General features: G+C 39.0%; 1 protein-coding gene across 2 annotated transcripts in view; it reads right to left on the reverse strand.

Annotated features, from left to right (window-relative positions):
• Positions 1-26,968, reverse strand: part of HDX (highly divergent homeobox) — a 211,569-nt gene that overhangs the window by 22,698 nt on the left and 161,903 nt on the right. Inside the window, exons 7-8 of one of the 2 annotated variants that reach the window (XM_086386237.1) lie at positions 5,825-5,904; positions 753-836 (exon numbers count right to left, since the gene is read on the reverse strand). In XM_086386237.1, coding sequence (XP_086242363.1) covers positions 753-836; positions 5,825-5,904 — 164 coding nt within the window. The remainder of the gene's footprint in view (positions 1-752; positions 837-5,824; positions 5,905-26,968) is intronic. The other variant, XM_086386238.1, reaches the window with a different exon arrangement.

Consider the following 26,968-nt stretch of genomic DNA (forward strand, 5'->3'; position numbering starts at 1 on the left):
CTAGTAAGATAGGACATGGATTAACAAAGGGACAACAATTAAACATCTAGGAAAAACATATTGACATCTAGACTGATAGCTTACATCAAAAATTTTTAAAAAACAAAATTATGCATGGCATGCTGTCAAAGTAAGTCTTTCATTTTAGTAACAAGTGACATTAAGAAAAGGTCATCTGTATTCATATTCATTCAGTATTTGTCATGGGGATTGTTTTTAAACTTCTAAAACAGGTATATTATTATATTAAAAAAAATCTTCAGAAATTGAAATTCAAGATAAAATTAGCAAGGAACACTAGAAAAAAATATTCCCTTTATAATCATTTTAAAATGAACATGGGCTTTAAAAAAAGTATTGTCATAAATTTCACATTAACCACCACTATGCCTCATCTTGCAATGCAGCATCAGTACTTACTGCTGCTCAGCAAATTGTTCTTAAAGCCATAACCACTAAACTGACCAGCATTAATTAAAATGCCCAGCACCATGATGGATATCCAGGTGCCTGAGAGAGTCAATGCAGAGCCCCAGGATGCTTAATTTATCAAATGGAAAATGGAAGTGAAAAAAACTGGTACATAGATACTGTAAAAGTCTACCTCCTTTAATCAGTTAGTTCAGTTCAGTCGCTCAGTCATGTCTGAATCTTTCCAACCCCATGGGCTGCGGCATGCCAGGCTTCCTATCCATCACCAACCTCTTTTAATACCTTCTCTTAAAAAATTAAGGATCTGAAATTACTTTTACCTTATAATCCAAGAAAGAATTCACTTGCTCTACTTCAGAATTACTTATCATGTCACTTTCTTCATCATCAATAATTTCTATTTTCTGTAACACAAGTAGAGAAGTTTTCATAAATATATTTCTTATTATCCCCATTGCACTCAATAATGTATAGAGCATATCATTCAATGTTCAGTTTTAACAATGGGGTTTTCTAGTCTAGGTTATCAAGAGTAAATTCTAACTGACTGGCTCCTCAGCTTTACACCTAGTATGTGTCTGAGCCACCTCCTTTAGTAATAGAAAATTATTGTAATATAATTTAAAATAGAAAAAAACAGTTTCATAATATCCTTAAAAAAATAAGCAATCAAACTTTGATTAAATAGTGCCCTTCAGGAACAGGGAATTTGTTTTCTATAAAGGTAGTCTAAAAATTTAATCGGCTGGCAGAACTTTCTTCTTTACACTTTCATATTTCTCTTTGCAACTTGTAATGCAAAATATCAACATATGACATGCATTGCAAAGTCAAATGTGTTTTTTTTTTTTAAATATCCACTTATTCACAGCACTCCATTAGTGAGATAATTGAAAGCAGACATTTATAATGTAATGGTGATGAGTATGGTGATTTGTTTCCTTCACTGGATAGTAAATGAGAAGAGAGAAAGCAAGAACAAGAGAAACTCTAAACTGCCCTTCACTTCAGTTGCTCAGTCATGTCCAACTATTTGCAACCCCGTGGACTGCAGCACACCAGGCTTCCCTGTCCATTACCAACTCCTGGAGCTTGCTCAAATTCATGTCCATCAAGTCAGTGATGCCATCCAAACATCTCCTCCTCTGTTGTACCCTTCTCATCCTGCCTTCAATCTTTCCCAGCATCAGGGTCTTTTCCAATGAGTCAATTCTTTTCATCAGGTGGCCAAAATATTCGAGAATCATCTTTAGCATCAGCCCTTCCAAAGAATATTCAGGATGGACTGATTTCCTTCAGAACTGACTGGTAAGACCTCCTTGCAGTCTAAAGGACTTTCAAGAGTCTTCTCCGACACCACAGTTCAAAGGCATCAATTCTTTGGCATTTAGCTCTCTTTATAGTCCAACTGTCACATCCATACATGACTACTGGAAAAACTATAGCTTTGACTAGACAGACCTTTGTCAGTAAAGTAATGTCTCTGATTTTTAATATACTGTCTAATTTGGTCATAGTTTTTCTTCCAAGAAGTGTCTTAATTTCATGGCTATAGTCACCATGTGCAGTGATTTTGGAGCCCAAGAAAATAAAGTATCTCACTGTTTCCATTATTTCCCCATCTATTTGCCATGAAGTGATGGGACCAGAAGCCAAGACCTGAGTTTTTTGAGCTTTAAGACAACTTTTTCACTCTCCACTTTCACTTTCATCAAGAAGTTCTTCTTCACTTTCTGCCATAAGAGTGGTGTTATCTGCATATCTGAGGTTATTTATATTTCTCCCAGCAATCTTGATTCCACCTTGTGCTTCATCCAGCCCAGCATTTCATATGATGTACTCTGCATATAAGCTAAATAAGCAGGGTGACAATATACAGTCTTCAGGTACTCCTTTCCCAAATTGGAACCAGTTTGTTGTTCCATCTCCCTTTCTAACTGTTGCTTCTTGACCTGCATACAGATTCCTCAGGAGGTGGGTCAGGTTGCCTAGTATTCCCATCTCTTGAAGAATTTTCCACAGTTTATTGTGATCCACACAGTCAAAGGCTTTGGCATAGTCAATGAAGCAGATATTTTTCTGGAACTCTCTTGCTTTTTTGATGATCCAATGGATGTTGGCAATTTGGTCTCTGGTTCCTCTGCCTTTTTGAAAACCACCTTGAATTCTGGAAGTTCACGGTTCACATACTATTGAAGCCAGGCTTGGAGAATTTTGAGTATTACTTTGCTAGCATGTGAGATGAGTGCAATTGTGCAGTAGTTTGAATAATCTTCGGCATTGTCTTTCTTTAGGACTGGAATGAAAACTGACATTTTCCAGCCCTGTGACAACTGTTAAGTATTCCAAATTTGCTGGCATATTGAGTGCAGCACTTTCACAGCATCATCTTTTAGGATTTGAAATAGCTCAACTGGAATTCCATCATCTCCATTAGCTTTGTTCATAGTGATGCTTAAGGCCCACCTGACTTTGCATTCCAGGATGTCTGGCTCTTTGGTGAGTGATCACACCATTGTGGTTATCTGGGTCATGAACATTGTTTTTTCTATAGTTCTTCTGTGTATTCTCACCACCTCTTCTTAATATCTTCTGCTTCTGTTGAAGAAGAAGTGAAGAAATGAAGTTGCTCAGTCGTGTTTGACTCTTTGCGACCCCATGGACTGTAGCCTACCAGGTTCCCCGTCCATGAGATTTTCCAGGCAAGAGTACTGGAGTGGGTTGCCATTAGGTTCATACAATTTCTTTCCTTTATTGTGCTCATCTTTGCATGAAATAATCCTTTGGGTATCTGTAATTTTCTTGAAAAAATCTCTAGTCTTTCCCATTCTATTGTTTTCCTCTATTTCTTTGCATTGATCACTGAGGAAGGCTTTCTTATCTCTCCTTGTTATTCTTCAGAACTCTGCATTCACATGGATATATCGTTCCTTTCCTCCTTTTCCTTTAGCGTCTCTTCTTTTCTCAGCTATTTGTAAGTCTTCCTAGACAACCATTTTGCCTTTTTTACACTTCTTTTTTCTTGGGGATTGTCTTGACCCCTGCCTCCTGTACATTGTCATGAACCTCTGTCCATAGTGGACATTGAACTGTGGATGGAGGTTAGTGACGTTGTACAGGAGGCAGTGATCAAATTCATCCCCAAGAAAAAGAAACTGCCCTTAGCTTCAGAATTGATGTACAGCATAGTTTGTATAGTATCTTGCAAACAGTAGGTACTAATTAAATATTTGTCAAAAGAATGAACATAACAGCTTAACATCAGTGGAAAGAATGGCTGATAAGCTACAACCATAAAATCTCTAATCATAGAATTCTTTTTAAAGAAAACCAAAACCCAAAGACAAAATCTGCTTCAAATTTTTCTTTTGCATATGAATAATGCAGTTAAAAAACACACACGCACACACTTTAAACATTTAAACCCTGCCAACCCAAAAGAAAATTTAAAAAGAGAAAAGCTAAGCTAGAGTTAGTCACTAGGCAGTCTTTTAAGAACAATCACATTAATAGCAACATGTCACAGGCAGAATTTGAAATAAAATTTCCTAGCCAGAAATTGATATGGTGATTAAAAATCACAAACAAACTTGGAATGATTATATTTGATATATTGCCTTTGGGGATATGATACCATAACAGGGTTTGTTACCAGCAGGCTTCTGAGTCAGAAAGACAGCTACAAAGGAATTGCTTTGTACTGCTGCCTGGAGATGAATCTAATGTTTTGTTTTCTACTATAATAACTAAAAACTTGGGGCTTACTCATGTTGGCTCTCACCATAACACCAATTTGATATCTTCTTTTTTGATGTTGTTGTTTAGGTTTTTCTATTTGGATAGGTTCTGGGCAAAAAGAGCTAAGTAATCAAGGGAGAAGGCTTGAGGGGCCACTGTATAGATTTGTGCATATAAACAGGTCTTGTATGTCTTTGTGATTTGCCGTCCATAATTGAGGACACTCAAAGCTATAGGCAGAGGAAATCAACCTTTGAAACTATGAAGTTTTGTCTCTGAAAATAAATTTTTTTTTTTTTTAATAAATTAGATGCTTAAGTGACTGTGAGTCATTCCATGCCAGGACTTCATTGTTTTCAAATGTCTGCCACAAGGGAGATTCAATGCTTGAGAAATTCAGACAGAAAATGAGCATGTCTTTAGGGGAACAAAGTTTCCAATTTGTAAATAACTGCATATAATTTGTAATAGTATTACTCAAATCTAGAGCAAAGGAGATTATTAAATAGTGGAATTAAGAATATTGGCACAATTAATAATTGTGGAAAACAATTATTACTAGCTATCTAATGAAAACACAACTTTGCCACAAAATAAAAGCTTATTTTCCTATACCCCCATTCAATATATTTAGGTCAACCATCAGCTTAAATCAGGACTGAAATCAGTAAAATACAATCCTAAACTACACTCTGTATATGAAAAACACTGTTATATATTATTTATATATAACAAAAAAGAACAAAACTGTATTTGATGTACTCAAGTTTTATTAAAGTGATGTGACAGAATTATAATGTTAGATAAATAATGTTCGTAGTGGAAGCCAGGGTAAATCTTGAAGTTACAGCCATTTTGTAACAGAAAAATCCATTATATGGACCAATTGTAAAGATTACAATAAAGGAAAAAACACTGATTTGAAAACAAAAACAACAGCACAATGACATTTTCCTTTATGTCTGACTTTGGGTTAATAACACCTTGATTTCTGAATTACTTGATTGAGTAAGAATATAAACAGATAATGCTAAAACAGCTACTTTGAGAGCATCTCTATATACCAATAATGTTTACATTTTTACAAAACCTAGTTTAATCCACACGTAGGCTGTGTCTGCTTGCTATTCAGTTTTTTACTACTACTTTTCCTCTATTACTACAATTTTTAAGATGACTAGCTGAGTCCAATTTAACTAAAAAGAAGAAAAGTTTCCAAACACAGTGGAGACATGTATGGTCTGAACAGAGAACACAAGAATCAGGAATCCATGGATACAAGTTCCAGACCTAAGAATGACTTCTTTCATGGTCTCATGCTAAACTTTTAAAATTCTGCCATCTGTCAAATGAGAAGAAATTGGCTATTTGCTGAATATGTTGAAGCAAAATAACTTGTTATGCTTAAAATGTCACATATATAGTAGGCATTAGGTTTTCATATTTGCAAAGCTCTTACATAAAAAGAGGTACAGATGATATCACTTTAAATTTCCTTTATTAAACCCTATAAGATATACTATTGCATTGGTAACAGATTTGTTTTGATTTGTAAAGCAAGACTTTTTTCTGACAATGCTGATATTGTCACCAACCGGAAATAAATCCTTGCAATCCATCATGTAATGAGGAAAGAATCCCAAAGTGTACGTACCACATTATCTGCAGATACTGCATGGTGGTTCTCTTCCTTATGAGCCCTTGCCTTATTGGGAACAACTTCATTTGATTCCTCTATAGAAACAAAGAAGGCCATGATTTCATTTTTCATTCCTTAAATCTTTATTGAAAAATTTTTCAAAATTACTTTGATAATTTCTCTATTGTAAAAAGACATAAAAGGCAATTCTACTTCTAACAGTGTATTCTAAGAAAATAAGTGTGGATGGGTTCAAATTTAAGGATGATCATCACTGTGATGTTTATAATTGAAAAATCTGAAGCGTTTATATGGTTAACAATAGAGGCTTGGATAAATCATGTGGGGCTTATCCTTACAATAAATGCTATAAAAGAACTAAAAAATGAAGTAGAAGAATAGTTGATAATAAAGAAAATATTCATACCTATTGGAAAGAGAAAAACTGAAGGTGACAAAATCTACTATGTAGGTACACTGTGATTTTAATTTTGTTTAAGAGGAAAAGCATATATTTTCATGGGAAAAAAAATACTGACACTATTTACACCAAGGCATTGCCATTATTATTTCTGAATGGAATTACAGACAACCTTTATTGCTCTTCGTTTTATCTAATTTACTTGCTTTGATAATTCTCATTTTCTTCCATTTGTTTATTTATATTTAAATATTTTTACAATAAACATGTAGTGCTCATTTTAATAAGAAAAAAGTGATAAAATAATGTTCAAATACATGATATAAACTATAAATATAGTACATTTTCAAATTTGTAAAAAGGAATGTGTATACGAGTGTACAGACACATATAAACGATCCTGTATATATGCAAAGAGAAAGCACTGGCATAAATACTTTCTCACCCCCATTTCAAGAATGGATATCACTGAGGGGTATGATTTTTTTTCTAATTTTTTCATTGTATGTTCCAAAATTTTCTATAATGAATGTGTATTCCTTTTATGATCAAAATTTAGTACCCCCATACTGTATGGGGACTGGCCAAGATGAGCTAACCTCCTCTCATGGACACACCAAAATTACAACTACCCTTGAGAACAATATGAGGACAAGCAGAAAAGATCAACTGCTGGAAATATAATGAAGGGATTACAAGAAGAAGGGTCAGAGGGGTGAAGACACAGTGTAGTGAAGACCTATACCCTTGGGGAAGATGACCCACAAACAGGAGGACAACTATAATTGCAGAGATTCTCTCCCAAGGAGAGAGGGATCTGAGCCCCACATTAGGCTCTCCAGTCTAGGAGTCTTGCACTGGGAAGATGAGCCCTCAGAATGTTTGACTTTGAAGGGCAGCAGGGCTTACATTCAAAAGAGTCAGAGGGCAGTGGGGAAAAGACTCCATTCATAAAGGGCACACAAAATCTCACCCTCCAAGATCCAGGGAAGAAGCAGTAATTTGAAAAGAGCTTGGGTTCTGATTTTGAAAATCCTCCTGGAGGCAGGCGGCAAATGAAACTCACCTTGGAAACATAGAAGCTAGCAGTAGCCATTTGGGGGAGTTCATTCCACCATAAGTATACTGGTGCTGGTAAGCACAATTTTGGAATCCCCCACCCCCAGTTCTGAGATGCCCCAGGCCAAACAGCTAGCCAGGTGGGGACACAGTCTCACCAACCAGCAGACTGATTGCTTTAGGAGCTCTTAAACTCCTAGTTGCTCCAGGACCTGGCCACATCTACCAGAATGCCCAGGACCTGGCCCAGATCAACAGTGTACTTGCACTAACCCTAGGACTCCTAGGGCCCTGAAGCCAGAGACTGTGGGACCCAACTCTGTTCACCAGTGAATGGCACTTTTGTCACTTTTATTCAACATAGTATTGGAAGTCCTAACCACAGCAATCAGATAACAAAAAGAAATAAAAGATATCCAAATTTGAAAGGAAGAAGGAAAATTGTTACTATTTAAAGATGTTATGACACTGTACATAGAAAATACTAAAGTGAAAGTGAAGTCACTCAGTCATGTCTGACTCTTTGTGACCCCATGGACTGCAGTACACCAGGCTCCTCTGTCAATGGGATTTTCCAGGCAAGAGTACTGGAGTGGGCTGTCCTTTCCTTCTCCAGGGGAGCTTCCCAACCCAGGGATTGAATCCGGGTCTCCTGCATTGCAGACAGATGCTTTACCATCTGAGCCACCTAACGTGAACATGAAGTCGCTCAGTCGTGTCCGACTCTCTGCGACCCCATGGACTGCAGCCTACCAGGCTCCTCTGCCCATGGGATTTTCCAGGCAATAGTACTGGAGTGGATTGCCATTTCCTTCTCCAAGGGATCTTCCCAACCCAGGGATCAAACCCGGGTCTCCTGCATCGTAGACAGACGCTTTACTGTCTGAGCCACCAGGGAAGTCCAAGAAGACACCATTAAAAAGTACTAGAACTCATCAATGAATTTGGTAAAGTTTCAGGACAGAAAATTAATATGCAGAGATCTGTTGTGTTTCTATACACTAATAGTGGATTATCAGAAAGAGAACTTATGAAAACAATCCCATTCACAATCACATCAAGAAGCATAAATTACCAGGGAATACATCTAACTAAGGAGGTAAAAGATTTGTGCTCTAAAATTATAAGATACTGAAGAAAGAAATTGAAGATGACAAAACAGATGGAAAGAAATTCTGTGTTGATGGGTTGGAAGAATTAGTATTGTTAAAAGAACTATACTCTGCAAGGTAATCTAGAGATTCAACATGTTCCCTAACAAAATACCAATGACATTTTTTAAAGAACTAGAAATATGTCTAAAATTAGTGTGGAAACACAAACAACCCTGAATAGGTGAAATAATTTTAATAGAACAAAAAAAAAAAAAAAAAAAAAAGAGATGTCATGCTCCCTGATTTCATACTATACTACAAAGTTACAGTATTCAACAGTAAGTTTCTATCACAAACACAAATACATAGATCAACAGAACCAAGTAGAGAACCAGAAATGAACCCACACTTATATGAGCAATTAATTTATGACAAGGGAGGCAAGAATATACAACGGAGAAAGTACAGCTTCTCCAATAAATACTATTGAAAAAACTTGACAGCTAATTCAAAAAGAATCAAAATAGACTATTTTCTCACAGCATATACAAAAACTCAAAACAAATTAAAGATGTACCTGTAATATCTGAAATCATAAAACTTCTACTAGAAAACATAGGTAATTTGCTCTTTGACATCAGTTTCAGCAATATTTTTTGGATATATATCCTCAATCAAGGAAAACACAAATAAAAATAAACAAATGAAACTACATCAAAATAAATGTTTTCACACAGTGAAGGAAACTCAATAAAATGAAAAGGTCACCTACTGAAAAGGGACAAATTATTTGCAAAGGATGTATCTGATAAGGAATTAAGATCCAAAATATACAAAGATCTCATAGAACTTGATATAAAAAATACAAACAACCCAATGAAAAACTGACATTTTTCAGTGAGTAGACATTTTTCCAAAGAAAATATATGGATGACCAACAGGAAAATATGGTCAATATCACTAATCATCAGGGAAATGCAAATCAAAACAACAGTGAGATATCACTTCACATCTGTCAGAATGTCTGTTATCAAAAAGACAAGAAATAACAACTGTTGGCCAGGATGTGGAGAAAAGGGCACCCTCCTGTACTGTTGGTGGGAATGTACATTTGGTGCTGGCAGAAACTATGAAAACAGCATGAAGACTCCTCAAAAATTAAAAAATAAAACTACGATGTAATCTTGTTGCTGTTGTTCAGTTGCTCAGTCATGTCCAACTTCTTTGGACTGCAGCATGCCAGGCCTTCCTGTCCTTCACCATCTCACAAAGCTTGCTCAAACTCATGTGCATTGAGTCAGTGATGCCATCCAACCATCTCATCCTCTATCATTTCCTTCTCTTCCTGCCTTCAATCTTTTCCAGCATCAGGGTCTTTTCTAACGAGTCAGCTCTTTGCATCAGGTGACCAAAATTTTGGAACTTCAGCATCAGTCCTTCCAATAGATATTCAGGGTTGATTTCCTTTAGGACTGACTGGTTTGATCTCTGTGCAGTCCAAGGGACTCTCAAGAGTCTTCTTCAGCACCACAATTCAAAAGCATCAATTCTTCAGTACCCAGCCTTCTTCATGGTTCAACTCTCACATCTGTACATGACTACTGGAAAATCTTTGACTATAGGAACCTTTGTCAGCAAAGTGATGTAACATGGCTGTGTGTTATAAATGAAAATTGTTAGGAGAGTAAATCCTAAGAGCTCCCATTGCAAGGAAAATTTGTTTTCTATTTCTTTAACACTTTTTTTCTATTTGAGGTGAGGAGCTTTTACAAAAGCTTTTGTGGTAATCATTTGATAATGTATGCAATTCAAACCATTATGTTGTACACCTTAAACTTATACTGTGTTGTATGTCAATTATATCTCAAGAAAACTGGAAAAGGAAGTTAGCAAACTGTAAATTTGAATGAGTAGTCAATGTCTGACTGTCACATTAAATAACAATAAGACAGCAATGATTTTTTTTTTTTAAACTCAATAGTTAAAAATGAGAAAATAAAAAAAAAGAAAATCAATTCAGAAAAAAATCAGTCTACTAAAAGCTTCCTGCTGAGTTGGAGAAGTGGCTAATTCACAGCATAGTATGCCTACAAGATAATTCTTTGTCTTAGATTTCCTCCACCTCTACCCCTTAGAAAAACAGATGAGTAATGTTTCTCTCTTTTATTTCTGAACACCATATCATGAACATTATATGGACAAATTAGTGGAAGTTCTCGGCTCCTTGGTAATGAACAATTTAATTCACCATAGAAAGCAGAACAGAATAGTTATCGGTTCTAAGATTTTTTGAGTCCATCCCTTCCCATGGAAAGATATATGAGTTCCTGTACGAACATGGAGGATGACTAGGAGGTAATCACTGCTTGTCCAGGAACTCACATATGAGTGCATTGAGAACTAAAGATATTCAGGGAAAATTTACCAGAGTTTTAATACAAAGTCTATTATAAACTCATTTTTTTTCTAGAAAAGAGTGGTTTCTAGGCTTCCAGTTCAAGATGGCAGAGTACAAAGACATGTGCTCATCTCCCTCCTGCAAGAGTGCAAGAGCACCAAAATTCCAACTAGTTGTTAAACAATCATCTACAGGAGGACACTGGAACCTTCCCCCCCGCAAAAAAAAAAAAAAGATACTTCAAGTCCAAAGAAAAAGAAAAAGCCACAATAAGACAGTAGGAGGGACACAGTTACAGTAAAACCAAATCCCATACCCACCTGGTAGGTGACTCACAAACTGGAAAACAATAATACCAAAGAATGTCTCTCAGTGTTGTAAAGATTCTGAGCCTCACGTCAGGCTTCCCAGCCTGGAGATCCAGCAAAGGGACTAGGAATCCCCAGGTAATATGACTTTGAAGGCCATCAGTGTTTGATTACAGACCTTCCACAGGACTAAGGGAAACAAAGACTCCACTCTTGGAAGGCATAAAATCTTGTGCTCACAAAAACCAGGGGAAAGGAGCAGTGACTCCACAGGAGACTGAACCAGACTTACCTGCCAGTGTTGGATGATTTCCTCTGGGGTGTGGGTAGGCAGTGGCTAGTTGCAGAGACAGGGGCACTGGCAGCAATAGTCCTGGAAGGTGCCTCTTGTTGTAAGTTCTCTTGGAGGTTGCCAATAACCCTACCATAGAGCCCGTAGACCCCAGAGCTGGGTCTTTTCAGGCCAATCAACCAACAGGGAGGTAGAACAACCCCACTCATCAGCAGGTAATTAGATTAAAATTTTGTTCCACCAGAGTCTTATTCCACCAGAGCAAGACCCAGTTTTCCCAGTCCCTCCCATCAGGAAGCTTACACCAGCCTGTTAGTCTTATCCACAAGAGGGCAGACAAAAGAAGCAGGAAGAACCACAGCGGCTAGAATGAAAGTCACGTTACAGAAAGTTAATGAGAATGAGAAAGTATAGAGTTATGTCCCAGTTGAAGGGCCAAAGTAAAATCCCAGAAAAACAACTAAATGAAGTGGAGATGGGCAACTTTACAGAAAAAGAATTCAAAATAAAGGTAGTAAAGATGATCAAGATTCTTGGAAACAGAATGGAGAAGATGAAAGAAATGTTTATCAAAGACCTAGGAGAACTAAAGAAAAAACAAACAGAGATGAACAATACACTAGAAGGAATCAATAGCAGAATCACTCGAAAAAAGAATGGATAAATGACCTGGAGGACAAAAAGGTGGAAATCACTGCTGCAGAACAAAATATAGAAAAAAGAATGAAAAACCAAATGAAGACAGCCTAAGAGACCTGTGGAACAACTTTTAACACACCAACATTTGCATTACAGGTGTCCCAGAAGGAGAAGAGAGAGAGAAAGGACCCAAAATATTTGAAGCGATGATAAAATAGTTGAAAACTTCCTTGACATCAGAGAAGAAATAGTCAACCAAGTCAAGGAAGCACAGAGTTTATCCTAGTCAGAATAAACCCAGGAAGGGACACACCAAGACACATAGTAATCAAAATGACAAAAATTAAACATAAAATATTAAAAGCACCAAGGGAAAAATGACAGATAACATACAAGGGAACTCCCATAAGTTTATCAGCTGATTTCTCAATGGAAACTCTACAAGCCAGAAGGGAATGGTGCAATATAAAGTGATGAAAAGGACAAACCTACAACCAATAATACTTTACCCAGCAAGACTCTCATTCAGATTTGATGGAGAAATCAAAAGCTTTCCAGATAAGCACAAGTTAAGGAAATTCAGCACCAACAAGCAAGTTTTAACAAATGCTAAAGGAAATTCTCTAGGCAGGAAACACAAGATAAAGAAAAGACCTACACAAAATAAACCCAAACAATTAAGAAAATGCTAATAAGATCATGCTGCTGCTGCTAAGTTGCTTCAGTCGTGTCCGAATCTGTGTGACCCCATAGATGGCAGTCCACCGGGCTCCGCCATCCCTGGAATTCTCCAGGCAAGAACACTGGAGTGGGTTGCCATTTCCTTCTCCAATAAGATCATACATATCAATAATTACCTTAAATGTAAACAGATTAAATGCACCAATCACAAGACAGATTGGCTGGGCAGATGAAAACATGTGCATGTATGCACTTCCACTTAACACATCACTTTTATTAACCTCCCAAATTGTATGTAATTATTTTATATTGTTAGGTTAATCATGTTTCCATTATGGCTTGCAATTATAATTATCTTTTATTTTTTGTCTGGCTATTGATTGTGAAAACTGTTGAACATCTTTTCTTACTGTGATTATGCAATTATTATTTGCTTAATACCTTGTATCACGATTGGTCAACAGAAAATAATGGAATTCTAAGTCTACCATTTAATAGAAAGATCTAAATCACTTTTTAAAATACAGATGCATATCAGAAATATCTTGGAATTTTTTGAGAAATACAAATGCCCAGGTATTTTTCCAAGCTCCAGATGTATTTCTAATGATCAGCCATGTTTAAAAACAACTGGACTGTTCCATACATCAGTGTCTTGGACTCTGTGGGAGAGGGAGAGGGTGGGAAGATTTGGGAGAATGGCATTGAAACATGTAAAATATCATGTATGAAACGAGATGCCAGTCCAGGTTCAATGCACGATACTGGATGCTTGGGGCTAGTGCACTGGGACGACCCAGAGGGATGGTATGGGGAGGGAGGAGGGAGGAGGGTTCAGGATGGGGGGCACATGTATACCTGTGATGGATTCATTTTGATATTTGGCAAAACTAATACAATTATGTAAAGTTTAAAAATAAAATAAAATTAAAAAAAAAAAACAACTGGACTATATGATGATCTTTTACTTTTATCTAGTTTGTTTCACATTTTCTATTGCATATTCAGTGCTCCCATTTCATTTAGTTTATGTTTCCAACTTCTCTATCTCTCTTTTTGTTGTGTTCTTTCTCAAGTTTTTATCATGTGTAGTACAAAAGCTTTGGTATACATCTGTATATAAATAACATGTATAATATAATATATATTAGAAAAATTTTGAATTTTTTCATAGCTAAAAAATTTATGACATTTTAATTCCACTTGTTTGACTTAGCATGAATAGGATGATAGATTTCTAATTTATATTCACTCAAAACTTTGATATAAATTAATTCCATGCAAAATATATGGCATCTAGTATTGTTGCTAAAAGTCTAGAAAATTTATTAACTTAGTAATTTTTTTAAAAAAACCTTCTAATCCAAGTCTGAGAATATAAAGAAATACTATATTGTGAAAAAAGAAAAAAAACAACAACCACAACAACAGGAAATTAATATGTGATACAGTTTTATAATTAACTAAAGTACAGATTTTGTTCAAATTTCACACACAAGAAGAGTGGTTCCTAGATAAATGATACCTTATTCATTATTTTGACATTTCAAATCACTGCACTTCAAGTCCTATGTAATCAGCAAGTAAATTAAATACAGGAAGTGAAAATTGTCATCAGATTTAGCTGCAGAGCTGGTATTAGTATTTGTGCCCTCAGAATAGGAATTATATTGCTCATCAACTGATTATTACTGGATTCATTCCTTAGAGATTTGCCTTACATTTCTGTGCTCACTTGCTCATAACTTGGTACACGGTTCTGTTTTACTAGCAACATATTCACTCATTATTTGATTCTTTTGTAAGATACATATAAAACTGTTTTTAGGATTTATAAAATAAAAAGGTATGGAATTATATAGCTGAATAAGGTACATTTTCTTTTGCTTACTGATAGGTTGCATATTCGGAGAAGGCAATGGCAATCAACTCCAGTACTCTTGCCTGCAAAATCCCATGGACAGAGGAGCCTGGTAGGCTGCGGTCCATGGGGTTGCTAAGAGTTGGACACGACTGAGCGACTTCACTTTCACTTTTCACTTTCCTGCATTAGAGAACGAAATGGCAACCCACTCCAGTACTCTTGCCAGGAGAATCCCAGGGTCGGCGGAGCCTGATGGGCTGCTGTCTATGGGATCGCACAGAGTCGGACACGATTGAAGTGACTTAGCAGTAGCAGCAGCTTACATATTAGTAAAAGTTTGAAAGCTAAACACTGCAATGTGTCTGGTTATTATTCAAAAAAAGCAGCTCTCTTAATTGGAAAATAAATAAGTAGAATTAATAAGAAGTGAAAACTCTAGAGGGCACTCTATGTGGTAGCCACATGCTCACACTAAGTAATTGTATGTAGAATTATCTTTCATGTGCACACCCACATACAAAATAGATACAGCTGAAAGAGGCCATTTATAAAAGTTAACGTTATAGATGTTAATTACTCCTATACTTTAGACAGCTTGCCTCTCAGGATAGTATAAACTTTTTAGATTTCCTCAACCATAAAATATATTTGGCAGACATAAAACTTGAAATTAAGAAACTGAGTCATCTATTGCTTTTGCTAAAGTTTGCAGTTGGGTGGGCGGGGAGGGGTGAGGGTCTTCCAAAGTGGCACAATGGTAAAAAATCCGCCTGCCAAAGCAGGAGATGATGCAAGAGATGTGGATTCAATCCCTGTGTTGGGAAGATCCTCTGGAGTAGGAAATGGCAACCTGCTCCTGTATTCTTGCCTGGAAAATTCCATGGAAAGAGGATCCTGGTTAGCTACAGTCCCTGAGGTCACAAAGAGTCTGACATGATTGAGCAACTGAGCACAAACATAAGGGTAGGTGAATCCTGTTAATTTTTTCTTTATCAATCCCCACCACATCTCCTTTCACTTTATCTCCATACATGGAAAGACAAAGGAAATGGAAGAGGCAAAGGTGGGAAGTAGAAGGTGGAAATTAGAGGTAAGTCAGAAGCTCTGTATTAGGGAAGTGCCTACTTTCCTAGAATCAAAAGATGGACTTGAAACTCCTAAAAGATCACTAGCACTGTTTCATGACTTTGGCTAACCCTGCTTTTTACTGTGTTCTAAAAAATAACCCTTATTTTTACTTGCAGTTTTTTTCCTAGAATATTTTAAAGTGGTTTTGATTGTTTTTTGAAATAAAAAAATATAAGCCTGATTTAAAGACATTTTTTTCTTCTAAGACATTTAGAAGACTCTAAGTCTATTGAATCAAAAGCTGTGTTGTAAAGGACTCTGAGTTTCAAGTTTTTAGTTTTTTGAAATATTATAGTATGTCAAGTTACTGTGCTTATCCTGTCTCTATATCTCTAAGACATAATTAATGAAGACTCAAAGCAAGCATATATTTGACTACATTTTCATAACTGGAAGCAAATATGGTTAGCATATTTTAAAGTTATTATATTAGTCTAGGCTGGATAATACAATTTACTTAATTGTCACAAGAGAAGCACACAGTTAAATCAAACACATTAGTATTCTCCATCAGCAAAATGAAGACAATAACAGGGAATAACCAGTAGGAAATCTTACAGAAAAAGACCCTTCTCAGTATTTGAAAATTCTTTCATGCTTTTATTTTGCAATTTCTGATGAGAATGAAAAAATTATCATGAATCAGTGAAAAATAAGCTACCAAGAGGAATTCTAGGCAATTTAACTTCCCATCAAGTGTTTTTTGATTCATGCATTAAATTCTTTCTCCATTTTCTCCTTAAGTCTTGCTTATTATGTCAACTGTCTTTAGAACATGCTATTAAATGACAAAGGATGCCCATGTAGTAGCAGTGGTCTATTAGCAATCTTAAAATTAACTCACTTTTCTTTCCAATTAACTAATTTTTTTAAAAAAATTCCCTTTCAGATGGGTAAGTTTGAGTTGGGGAATGAAACCCCCCCTTAGGGGCTTTTGTAGTTTCCTTTTATCAGAATATTTCCACACAGCATTCCCACCCACACAGAGAAACACACAAATCTCTACTGCTCCTCTATCCCTCAAATAGCTGCCAGACATTATTCTCTAAGGATCTATTTAGAATCACTGAAAACTTTCAAGTATTCTCAGGTACATGCAATTTGTAAAGACTAAAAGAAGTTAAAAATGGCTTCATGAACCAACTGAATTAGAATTAAGGGGTTTATAAATGATCCAGTAGCTTCTCCTCTATTTTCCTTGCATCACAGTTTAGCTATACACTAAATTATGTGTTAATATCTTCATCAATATAAAATGCTGAGAGAGAGAGAGAGACAGAATGAACCTGAAAATTCACAAAACTTTCCAAAAACACTTGATATTAAAATACGTGATCATCTCAATGTTAACAGCTTTTATATCCCTTTCATTACTCATCCTACTGAATCTGCTTGCCTGCCCTCGCTATGTAACTGCTTTTTCTAAGAACCCTTGAACACCAAATTCAATGGCTTCTCATTCTTCTTTTTTAATTTTAATTTTTACATTTTATTGAGGTATAATGTGTACACAGAAGCTGCATATAATTAATGTATACAATTTGATGAGTTTGAATATGTATATATTTTTGTTATTATCACCAAAATCCAGGTAATAAACATATCTATCACCTCCAAAAATTTCTTTGTGTCCTTTTTTGTGTTACAGTTAACATGATTTACCCTCTTAATTTTTTAAGTATACCATCACTTATTGTATACTTATAATAATAACTAAAGGCACTGAGTTGTTCAGCAGTTCTCTGGAAATTACTCTTCTTGTGTAACTGTAACTTTATATCCATTGAACAAAAACTCCCCATATCTCTCTCCCTCCATTTCTTATTACCACAGTTCTACTGTTCAATTATATACCTTTGACTATTTTAGATGTCTTATCTGAGAGGAACACTATGAGACCTGCTTCGGGTGGCTGGACTCACCAGCCTGGGCAATAGTGCCAAGTAGCCAGAGGTGAGGAAAGGAGGGTGTGGGGAAATTGACAAGATGGTGCTAGTCAGGCTCTCTTCCCCCATGCTCTCATGCCATCTCACTCCATGTTCTATAAACAATGGCTATGCATGGTTATAGCACAGCACATGCATGTCACGAGGTACCCGCTTGGCCACACGCTACTTTTGAACTGTAAGTATATATAAGCTTCGCCTGAAAAGCTCTGGCTACTGCTGCATTGAGGCTACATTGGGGCAGCATCATGGTTACATTATGTAAGGTTATGTCATGACTATATTATGGCTATGTTATGGTTATGTTATGGTTGCTGTATCAGCCAGGAGAGAGGCTGTCTTATGGCCACTATGCCAGCCAGGGGAGAATAAACGTGCCTGCAATTCCCATAGCTCCTCACGTCTTCTTCCAATCTCTTAGCTCAAGCCTTGCCTACTCTGAATCCAGCAAACAATGTGGGCCAGCAAGATAACTAGTATTACAAACAGGATCAGCAAGACAATTGGCATAGTTGGCAGGATACCCAGCAGGTAGAAAAGCCTGAGACTCCACTGGAAGGAGGAAGTCAGTGGCCACCATATAACATGTGGTACCATGTGGCCACGATTCTCTCATGTGGGCTCCAGTGCAGCAGAAAGTGAAGCATGAGCAGCCTAGGGCCCAGGGGGGACATCCTCAAGGGGCCCCCCAGTGTAACTGAGTTCACAACATATTGACCATATACTCAGCTGGAGTTGGTTGACAGGTACTCAGCTTCAGCAAAAGCAAGGGGAACCCTTGGCAGCATGGCTCTTGCTACTTTGGGACTCAAGGGTGGACAGTATCATACATGTTGGGTATGAAATAGAATGGATGGCATCTATAACCACTCACCCCTCATTGAGACAAAGGTTGCAGAACCCTAGGTGACTCATGCAAGGGGCACCGAACCAAAGGCACACCCTCATGGAATGGATTAACACTGCCATTTGCACCATGTGGTCAAACGTAGCAGAGCTCCTGGATACTGTGAGTAGATGGCATACCTATGCCGAGTTGACCAAAGTGGTGAGAGACCTGGGCATGAAGCAGTCAATATTTAACTCAAATACCTGAGGCCCAGATGATGAGCATCTTACTGGCAGCTTGAGATGCCAGTTTGAACAATACCTTGTCCACCAGTTTTGGATCCTTGACTGTTATTCTTGCAACCTATGTGGGGTTCCCCATCTATGTACCTAGATTGGGAGAAATAGAGTGACAATGACAGGCAAATGGAATTATAAGTGTGAAGACCTTGAAGGGGGCCAGAGTTGGTAAAGGCCCCATCTGTGTGATGAGAATGCAAATGTGGGCTGTTTTGCTGCCAGTGGGAGTTGACAGATATAAAATGGATAGATAGCCTAATGCTTTGCTTCTAGAGGTATGGAGGTAACTGAGATGGGAGCAGCAGTTTATCAAGTTTGGGAAGCACCCATGGCAAAAGATCCTGATGGTTCAGTGAAAAGATTACACAGAACCCAAGGATGTTCCTTTAGATGATGATCTTTTCCGCTTTGAATAGGGCTCAGATCAAGGTGCTCTCCTGAAGAGCCCAAGTAGGAACCGGAGGCACCATGTAGAACTTGCAATTCACTGGTCACCAGCTAATGTACAGAGGGTAATGGCCCTGGTTGGCACTGGTGCTGAATGAAACCTTGTTTATTGCAAGCCAGAAACTGTGTCCTTACCTTGGAAATTGGATGGCTCCCTATGTGGAGTTATATGATAAAGGCTGTGTCCTATGATGTGCTACTAACCTCTGATTCTCTTGCAGATGTAGAACAATATAAAAGCATTTGGAATCATGTGGGTGGGCTGTGAATGCTGCAAAGATCCCCTCCTTGAAGGAGTGGGCGTGAAGCTTATGAGAAGTTTTTCAAGTCCTTAACGAGAAACCTTGAAGGGTTGATGTTGCCCCTGTGGAGGCTCTTCTCCATTGTACTGTTGCACCTATACAACTGCATGTGACAACAACAGACATTCTGTCAAAGGTTGGATACAGAATCCAAGGTAGTATCCTGTTGCCAGATCTAACCAAGATTTCACAAGGATAGATGGTGGACTGGATTTGGCCATGGAAGATAAAGGCACACCACATGCAGTGGGTAGCCATGAGGGCAAAGATTGCAATCAGGTTGTACCCTGGGTTACAAGCACCTGTTTCCCTCATGTGCGAGTTACCTGGCTGGGACTGCAGGGAGCCACCTTGGTGCTGAAGGTGCATTTGTACGCTCCCTGTGGCATACTATTGAGAGAGTAACAGGCAGGAAGGCCAGGGGTCTCCAAACGGAGGAAATAGGCTGCAAGTGTCAGACATTTTTTATCTCTCTTTTAAACAGCAGGAGGAAAGAACTAGCGTTATAGGTTTCCCCTTCTCTATGCAAATTTAAAAGAAGGTTTCTCTTAAAATTCTGTGTTGCCATAATGACACCTGGTTCGACCTGAACTTAACTTTTCTCAAACCTTGAGCTAACCAATGCATTTTTCTTATGGAAATGTTTGTCTTAAGCTATGTTAATGTGCTATGTATTTACCCCAGACTCTGTTTTCAGGTTGATTCCGCCTAAAGGCTCAGAACCAACTTGACAAACTGGTATGTTATACTCATACATTGTTCTCCTAATCTATGTTAATGAACCTATACATTTGTATGGAAATCTGCCTTTCTTCAAGGTTCATGTCAATCAATTTATGCTCCAGGATGACTCACCTGGTGTCAAGGTTATCTCAGTGCATCTTGTGGGTGAGGGGCCTGGTGCCATTCTCTGAGTTTTGAGACATTTCCTTTCTTTAATTAGCAGACTGCTAGTAGCTATATAACATCCAGCTAAAGACTAGCAGTTAACTCCAAAATTCTCGCACAGTTGGGAAAGTTCTATAAAGCAGCTTGCTTTGAAGAGTGGCCTGGCGGGGGTGGGAGGTGTCAAGCTGAATTCCATCATTAGCCCACTAGTAACATTATGTGGAATTGTTTTAAAAAACCAACAAATGAGTCCATTTTTAAACACCCGCCTCCTTAAAAAAAAAAAAAAAAATTACAGGACATTGTAGTATGGTAGTTGAGAGAAAGAATTGTGGTGATCAGCATCAACAAAATGCCATTGGTAAAATCATAAGGAATTTAAACCTGACTTAAGCTGATCACCATTGGAGAAGGAAATGGCAACCCACTCCAGTATTCTTGCCTGGAGAATCCCATGGAACCTTGAGGGGTTCAGTCGGACACGACTTAATGACTTTGACTTGACTGAAAGACTAGAAGCGGGGCGCTCTTTCTGCCCCCTTCTGATGTTTATGTCAGAAGCTTCCTCTATCTCTTTTATAGTTTAATAAAACTTTATTATACAAAAGCTCTGAGCGATCAAGCCTTGTCTCTGGCTCCGGTTTGAATTCTTCTCTTCCAGAGGCCAAGAATCCTGGTGTCTTTCATGGTTCAGCAACAACCTTTCACTATGAGTTATCCTGTTATGCTTCATATAGAACCACTGGATATGAGCAGTCAGGTAAACAATGTGTGGTATACAAAGCCAGGTAAACCTCAGGTACCAGGAACTGGCAAGACACAAGCTTGCATGTATTCTATTAGATGGAAAGGAATTGCCTATGCTGGTGCATTTGACCTCTTTGTCTTTCCACCTGCAAGTGTGTAATGACTGATATGATTGTAGATTGGGCACACACCTGCAAGACAGTACAAAATATGTTGGCATGGTGGGTCTGCACTGAGCTCCCTGTTGGAGCTCCACAGGACTCCCGTTAAGCATTCAGCCTATGACTATGGGTAATTGGATCTGGAAATGCAGCACTTTCCGGCGAGAGCAGAAGATGGCTGAATGGAATGAGACAAAGCATGTGATCATACAAGATGTGCAGAAATGATGGAGTATGCCTTGCCTCCAAGGAGAACATGTATTATGGGATGGGGTTTCCAGGTTGCTGGCTGTGAGTGCTGAATTATGGGACATTGAACCTCTTTGTGTGGAAAAAAGGGATGGTACTGAGCTGACAGGATGGACACTCCCATCTCTTTTTGCTAATGTTAGCACTGACCAGGGCTGTAGAGAGGCTAATAGTGTAACCCCTGTCCCTCATGGCATCTTATGGGTATATGGGTCATACAGGTGGCCATACTTACATGGGAACTGGACCTGACAGTACACTTGGGGCCCGCCCCACCTTCCGGCCTTGATACATGTATCTCTCCCACACTGACCTGCCAATCGGGACACAGTCCATACATGGTACCAAGTAAAAAAGACCCTCTAGTGATACTGTTTTTGGGCGCTGTTTTTGCTCCAAGGAGTAGCTAAGGTTATTGAGGCACAAGTTATTGCCTTTGCTTTGCATACTGTCCATGCTTTGAATTATATACACACCAAGCCTTAACCCCAAAATTGCATTTAAAATCAAATCCTATACCCACCAGAGACACTCAGAGGGTTCAGACAAAACCTTGTGTGCACCAGGACCCAGAGACTCCACAGAGATTGAACCAGACCTGCCTTTGAGTGTTTGAGTATCTCCTGCAGAGGTACAGGTCAACAGTGGCTTGCTGCAGGGGCAGGGGCTTTGGGTGCAGCAGACCTGGGTCACACAGCCTGTGACATAAGCCCTCTTGGAGGAAGTCTCCATTAACCCCACCATAGAGCCACCGAGCAGACAACCTACAAACTGCAGAACAATTATACCAAAGAAACTCTTGCATTGTTAAGAAAGTTCTAGGAATAGCAACAGATTTCCCAACCTGGGGATCTGGCAATGGGACTGAGAACCCCCAGGCAATCTGACTTCGGAGGCCAGTGAGATTCGATTATAGAACTTATGCAGGATTGGAGAAACAGACTCCTGGAGGGCACAAGCAAAATCTTGTGTGCACCAGGACCCGGGAGAAAGGAACAGTGACCCCGCAAAAGACTGGCCCAGACTTGTCTGTGAGTGTCCAGGAGTCTCCATCAGAGGTGTGGATCTGCAGTGGCCTGCTGCAGGGACTGGGACACTGAGTGCAACGATGCATGCATGGGACCATTTGAAGGAGATTGCCATTATCTTCATTACCTCCACCATAGTTTCGTCTCAGGTCAAACAACAAGGAGGGAACACAGCCCAGCCCATCAACAGAAAATTAGACTACAGATTTACTGAGCATGGCCCCACCCATCAGAACAAGATCCAGTTTCCCCCAGTCAGTCTCTCCCATTAGAAAGCTTCCATAAGCCTCTTATTTTTATCCATTAGAGGGCAGGTAGAATGAAAACCACAATCACAGAAAACTCATCAAACTAATCACATGGACCACAGCCTTGTCTAACTCAATGAAACTATGAGCCATCCTGTGTAAGGCCACCCGTGATGGACAGGTAATGGTGGAGAGTTCTGACAAAACATCGCCCACTGGAGGAGGGAATGGCAAACCACTTCAGTATTCTTGCCTTGAGAACCCCACGACCAGTATGAAAAGGCAAAAAGATAGGACACTGAAAGATGAACTCTCCAGGTCAGTAGGTCCCCAATATGCTACTGGAGAAGAGTGGAGAAATTACCCCAGAAAGAATGAAGAGATGGAGTCAAAGCAAAAAACATTGCCCAGTTGTGGATGTGACTAGAGATGGAAGTAAAGTTTTATGCTGTTAAGAACAATATTGCATAGGAACCTGGAATATTAGGTCAATGAATTAAGGAAAATTGGAAGTGGTCAAACTGAAGATGGCAAGAGTGAACACTGACATTTCAGGAATCAGTGAACTAAAATGGACTGGAATGAGTGAATTTAATTTAGATGACTATTACATCAACTACTGTGGGCAAGAATCCCTTAGAAGAAATGGAGTAGCCCTCATAGTCAACAAAAGTCTGAAATGCAATACTTTGGTGCAGTTTCAAAAATGACAGAATGATCTCTGTTCATTTCCAAGGCAAACCATTCAATATCACGGTAATGCAAGTCTATGCCCCAATCAATAATGCTGAAGAAGCGGAAGTTGAGTGGTTCTATGAAGACTTACAAGACCTTCTAGAACTAACACCCAAAAAAGATGTCTTTTTCATCATGGACTAGAATGCAAAAGTAGGAAGTCAAGAGATACCTGGAGTAACAGGCAAATTTGGCCTTGGAGTACAATATGAACAGGGCAAAGGCTAACAGAGTTTTGCCAAGAGAACACACAAGTCATAGCAAAAACCCTCTTCCAACAGACATCACCAGATGGTCAATACCAACATAAGATTGATTATACTCTTTGCACCCAAAGATTGAGAAGCTCTATATAGTCTGAAAAACAAGACTAGGAGCTGACTATGGCTCAGATCATGAACTTCTTATTGACAAACTCAGGCTTAAAATAAAGAAAGTAAGGATATCCACTAGACCATTCAGGTATGACCTAAGTCAAATCCCTTACAATTATATAGTGGAAGTGAGAAATAGATTCAAGAGATTAGATTTGAGAGACAAAGTGCCTGAAGAATTATGGATGGAGGTTCAGGACATTGTGCAGAAGGCAGGGATCAAGACCATTCCCAAGGAAAAGAAATGCAAAAAGGCAAAATGGCTGTCTGAGGAGGCCTTACAAATAGCTGAGAAAAGAAGCAAAAGGCAAAGGAAAAAAGGAAAGATTCACCAATTTGAAAGCAGAGTTCCAAAGAATAGAAAGGAGAGATAAGAAAGCCTTCCTCAGTGATCAATGCAAAGAAACAGAGGAAACCAATAGAATGGGAAAGACTAGAGATCTCTTCAAGAAAATTAGAGATACCAAGGGAACTTTTCTTGCAAAGATGGGCAAAATTAAGGACAGAAATGGTGTAAACCTAACTGAAGCAGAAGATATTAAGAAAAGGTGGCGAGAATACACAAAAGAAGTATACAAAAAAGATCTTCATGATCCAGTTAACTACAATAGTGTGAGGACTCACTTAGAGCCAGACATCCTGGAATGTAAAGTCAAGTGGGCCTTAGGAAGCATTACTATGATCAAAGCTAGTGGAGATGATGGAACTCCAGTTGAGCTATTTCAAATCCTGAAAGATGATGCTGTTAAAGTGCTGCACTCACTATGCCAGCAAGTTTGGAAAACTCAGCAGGGGCCACAGGACTGGAAAAGTCAGTTTTCATTCCAATTCCAAAGAAAGGCAATGCCAAAGAATGCTCTAACTATTCACACAATTGCACTCATCTCACACACTATTAAAGTAATGCTTAAAATTCTCCAAGCCAGGCTTCAGCAGTACATGAACCGTGAACTTCCACATGTTCAAGCTGGTTTTAGAAAAGGCAGAGGAACCAGAGATCAAATTGCCAACATCCGTTGGATCATCAAAGAAGCCAGAGAGTTAAAAAAAAAAAAAATCTATTTCTGCTTTATTGACTATGCCAAAGCCTTTGACAGTGTGGATCACAATAAACTGTGGAAAATTCTGAAAGAGATGGGAATACCATACCACCTGACCTGCCTCTTGAGAAACCTGTATGCAGGTCAGGAAGCAACAGTTAGAGGGACATGAGTTTGAGCAAACTCCAGGAGTTGGATGGATAGGAGATGGACAGGGAAGCCTGGTGTGCTGCAGTCCATGGGGTGGCAAAGAATCAGACATGACTGAGCAACTGAACTGAACTGAAGCCTTAACCCTATTAGACGAAGTAATGCATCCCACAGGGAAAACAGTTTTGCAGAATCAAATAGTCTTTGATTTGTTGACTGCCACACAAGGTGGCATGTGTGTATTACTGATTACAGAATGTTTTGTGTATATACTAGATAATCATAAAATGTTACAGTAGCATTACAGCACATGACACAAGAAATTCATGAAGTGCAATGCCTTATGGAGACCCACTACAGGAGTACTGAGCCGGCCTGTGCAGTACATGGCATTGGGTTTTACTCTGTATTGTGTATTTAGGTTTCAGCCTAGCAGTTTGTTTTTGTAGTCTGTTCTGTTGTTGTGGGATGTGGGTTCAAGTGGTGGCATTGTGTGCTAGGAGGATGTCGCAGAGGGCAAACCCTGCATAATCTGTGGGACAAGGGATCCTGAAGGGGTGGAGTGTGGGGAAATTAACAAGATTGTGCCAGTTGGGCCCTCTTGTATCACACTTTCATGCCCTCTCTCCCCATGTTCTGTAAACAATGACTTTGCACAGCTATGTATCAGCTGAGATCACTTATAGCACTGCACATGCATGTCATGAGGTACTCGCTTGACCACTGGCTACTTTTGTTCTATAAGTATATATAAGTTTCACCTGAAAAGCCCTGGATGCTGTTACACTGGGGCTATATTGGAATGACATCACCGTTACATTATGTGAGGTTATGTTATGGCTATGTTATGGCTGCTTCATCAGCCAGGAGAGAGGCTATATTATGTCTGCCATGCCACCCAGGAGAGAATAAACTTGTCTTCAGTCCCTATAGCTCCTTGCATCTTCTTCCAATCTCTTAGCTCAAGCCTTGCCCACCCTGGGTCCAGCAAACAGTGTGTACAGCATGAACAGAAAGGCAGTTGGTGTCATAAACAAGATGAGCAAGAGAGAGTCAGAGCTCAGCCTGGCAGTGGGCCATGCAGGTGGCAGAATGGCCCTGGGGCAGCCAGCTGCAGCAGTGAAGCCAGGAGCCCTCCACTCACGGGCATCCTCCCACCTCAGCTCCAGCCTTCCCTTGACTCCCTTCCCAGTGACTCCAGGAGGGCCTTTATCTGGGCTGGTGGGCAGCACATTCACTGACACCCAGCGGCAGGTGAAGGATTATGTGCTCAATGAGAACCAACAGTGGGACAACAGGGAACCTAGGCATGTGTCCTCTGGCCACCTGGGGCATCTGAAGGGCATGTGCCTGCTTGTCATGGCTGAGAACGAGGTAAACAGGTGGGGAGAAGTTGGCAAACACCATTAGAAGCTTTCAAAATGCATCAGTGGTGCATAAGCTTCACAGAGTTTGAAATGGCACTCAAGGTTCAAAGACTGAGTTGTTTGATGATAAGCTTACCCTAGACTCACTCTCTATGCATTGCCACTTCCCTGGTGGCATATCATGATTTCCCTTACAGAAAAAATTCACATCAGTTGTTCCAAACTGGAGAACAATAATAACAAAGGAGTTCACATATTGTTGCAAACATTCTTGGCCCCACATCAGATTTCCCAACCTTGGGATCTCACAAAGGGACTTGGAATCCCAAGGGAATCTGACTTTGAAGGACAGTGGGATTTTATTACAGAACTTCCACAGGACTGAAGGAAAGAGACTCTTGGAGGGCACAAACAAAATCCAGTGTGCACCAGGACACAGGGCAAAGGAGCAGTGACCCCAAAAGA

Source organism: Bos grunniens, chromosome X, assembly GCF_055505025.1.
Source record: "Bos grunniens cultivar Pamir isolate PY7600 chromosome X, Bosgru_T2T1.0, whole genome shotgun sequence".
Taxonomy (NCBI): domain Eukaryota; kingdom Metazoa; phylum Chordata; class Mammalia; order Artiodactyla; family Bovidae; genus Bos; species Bos grunniens.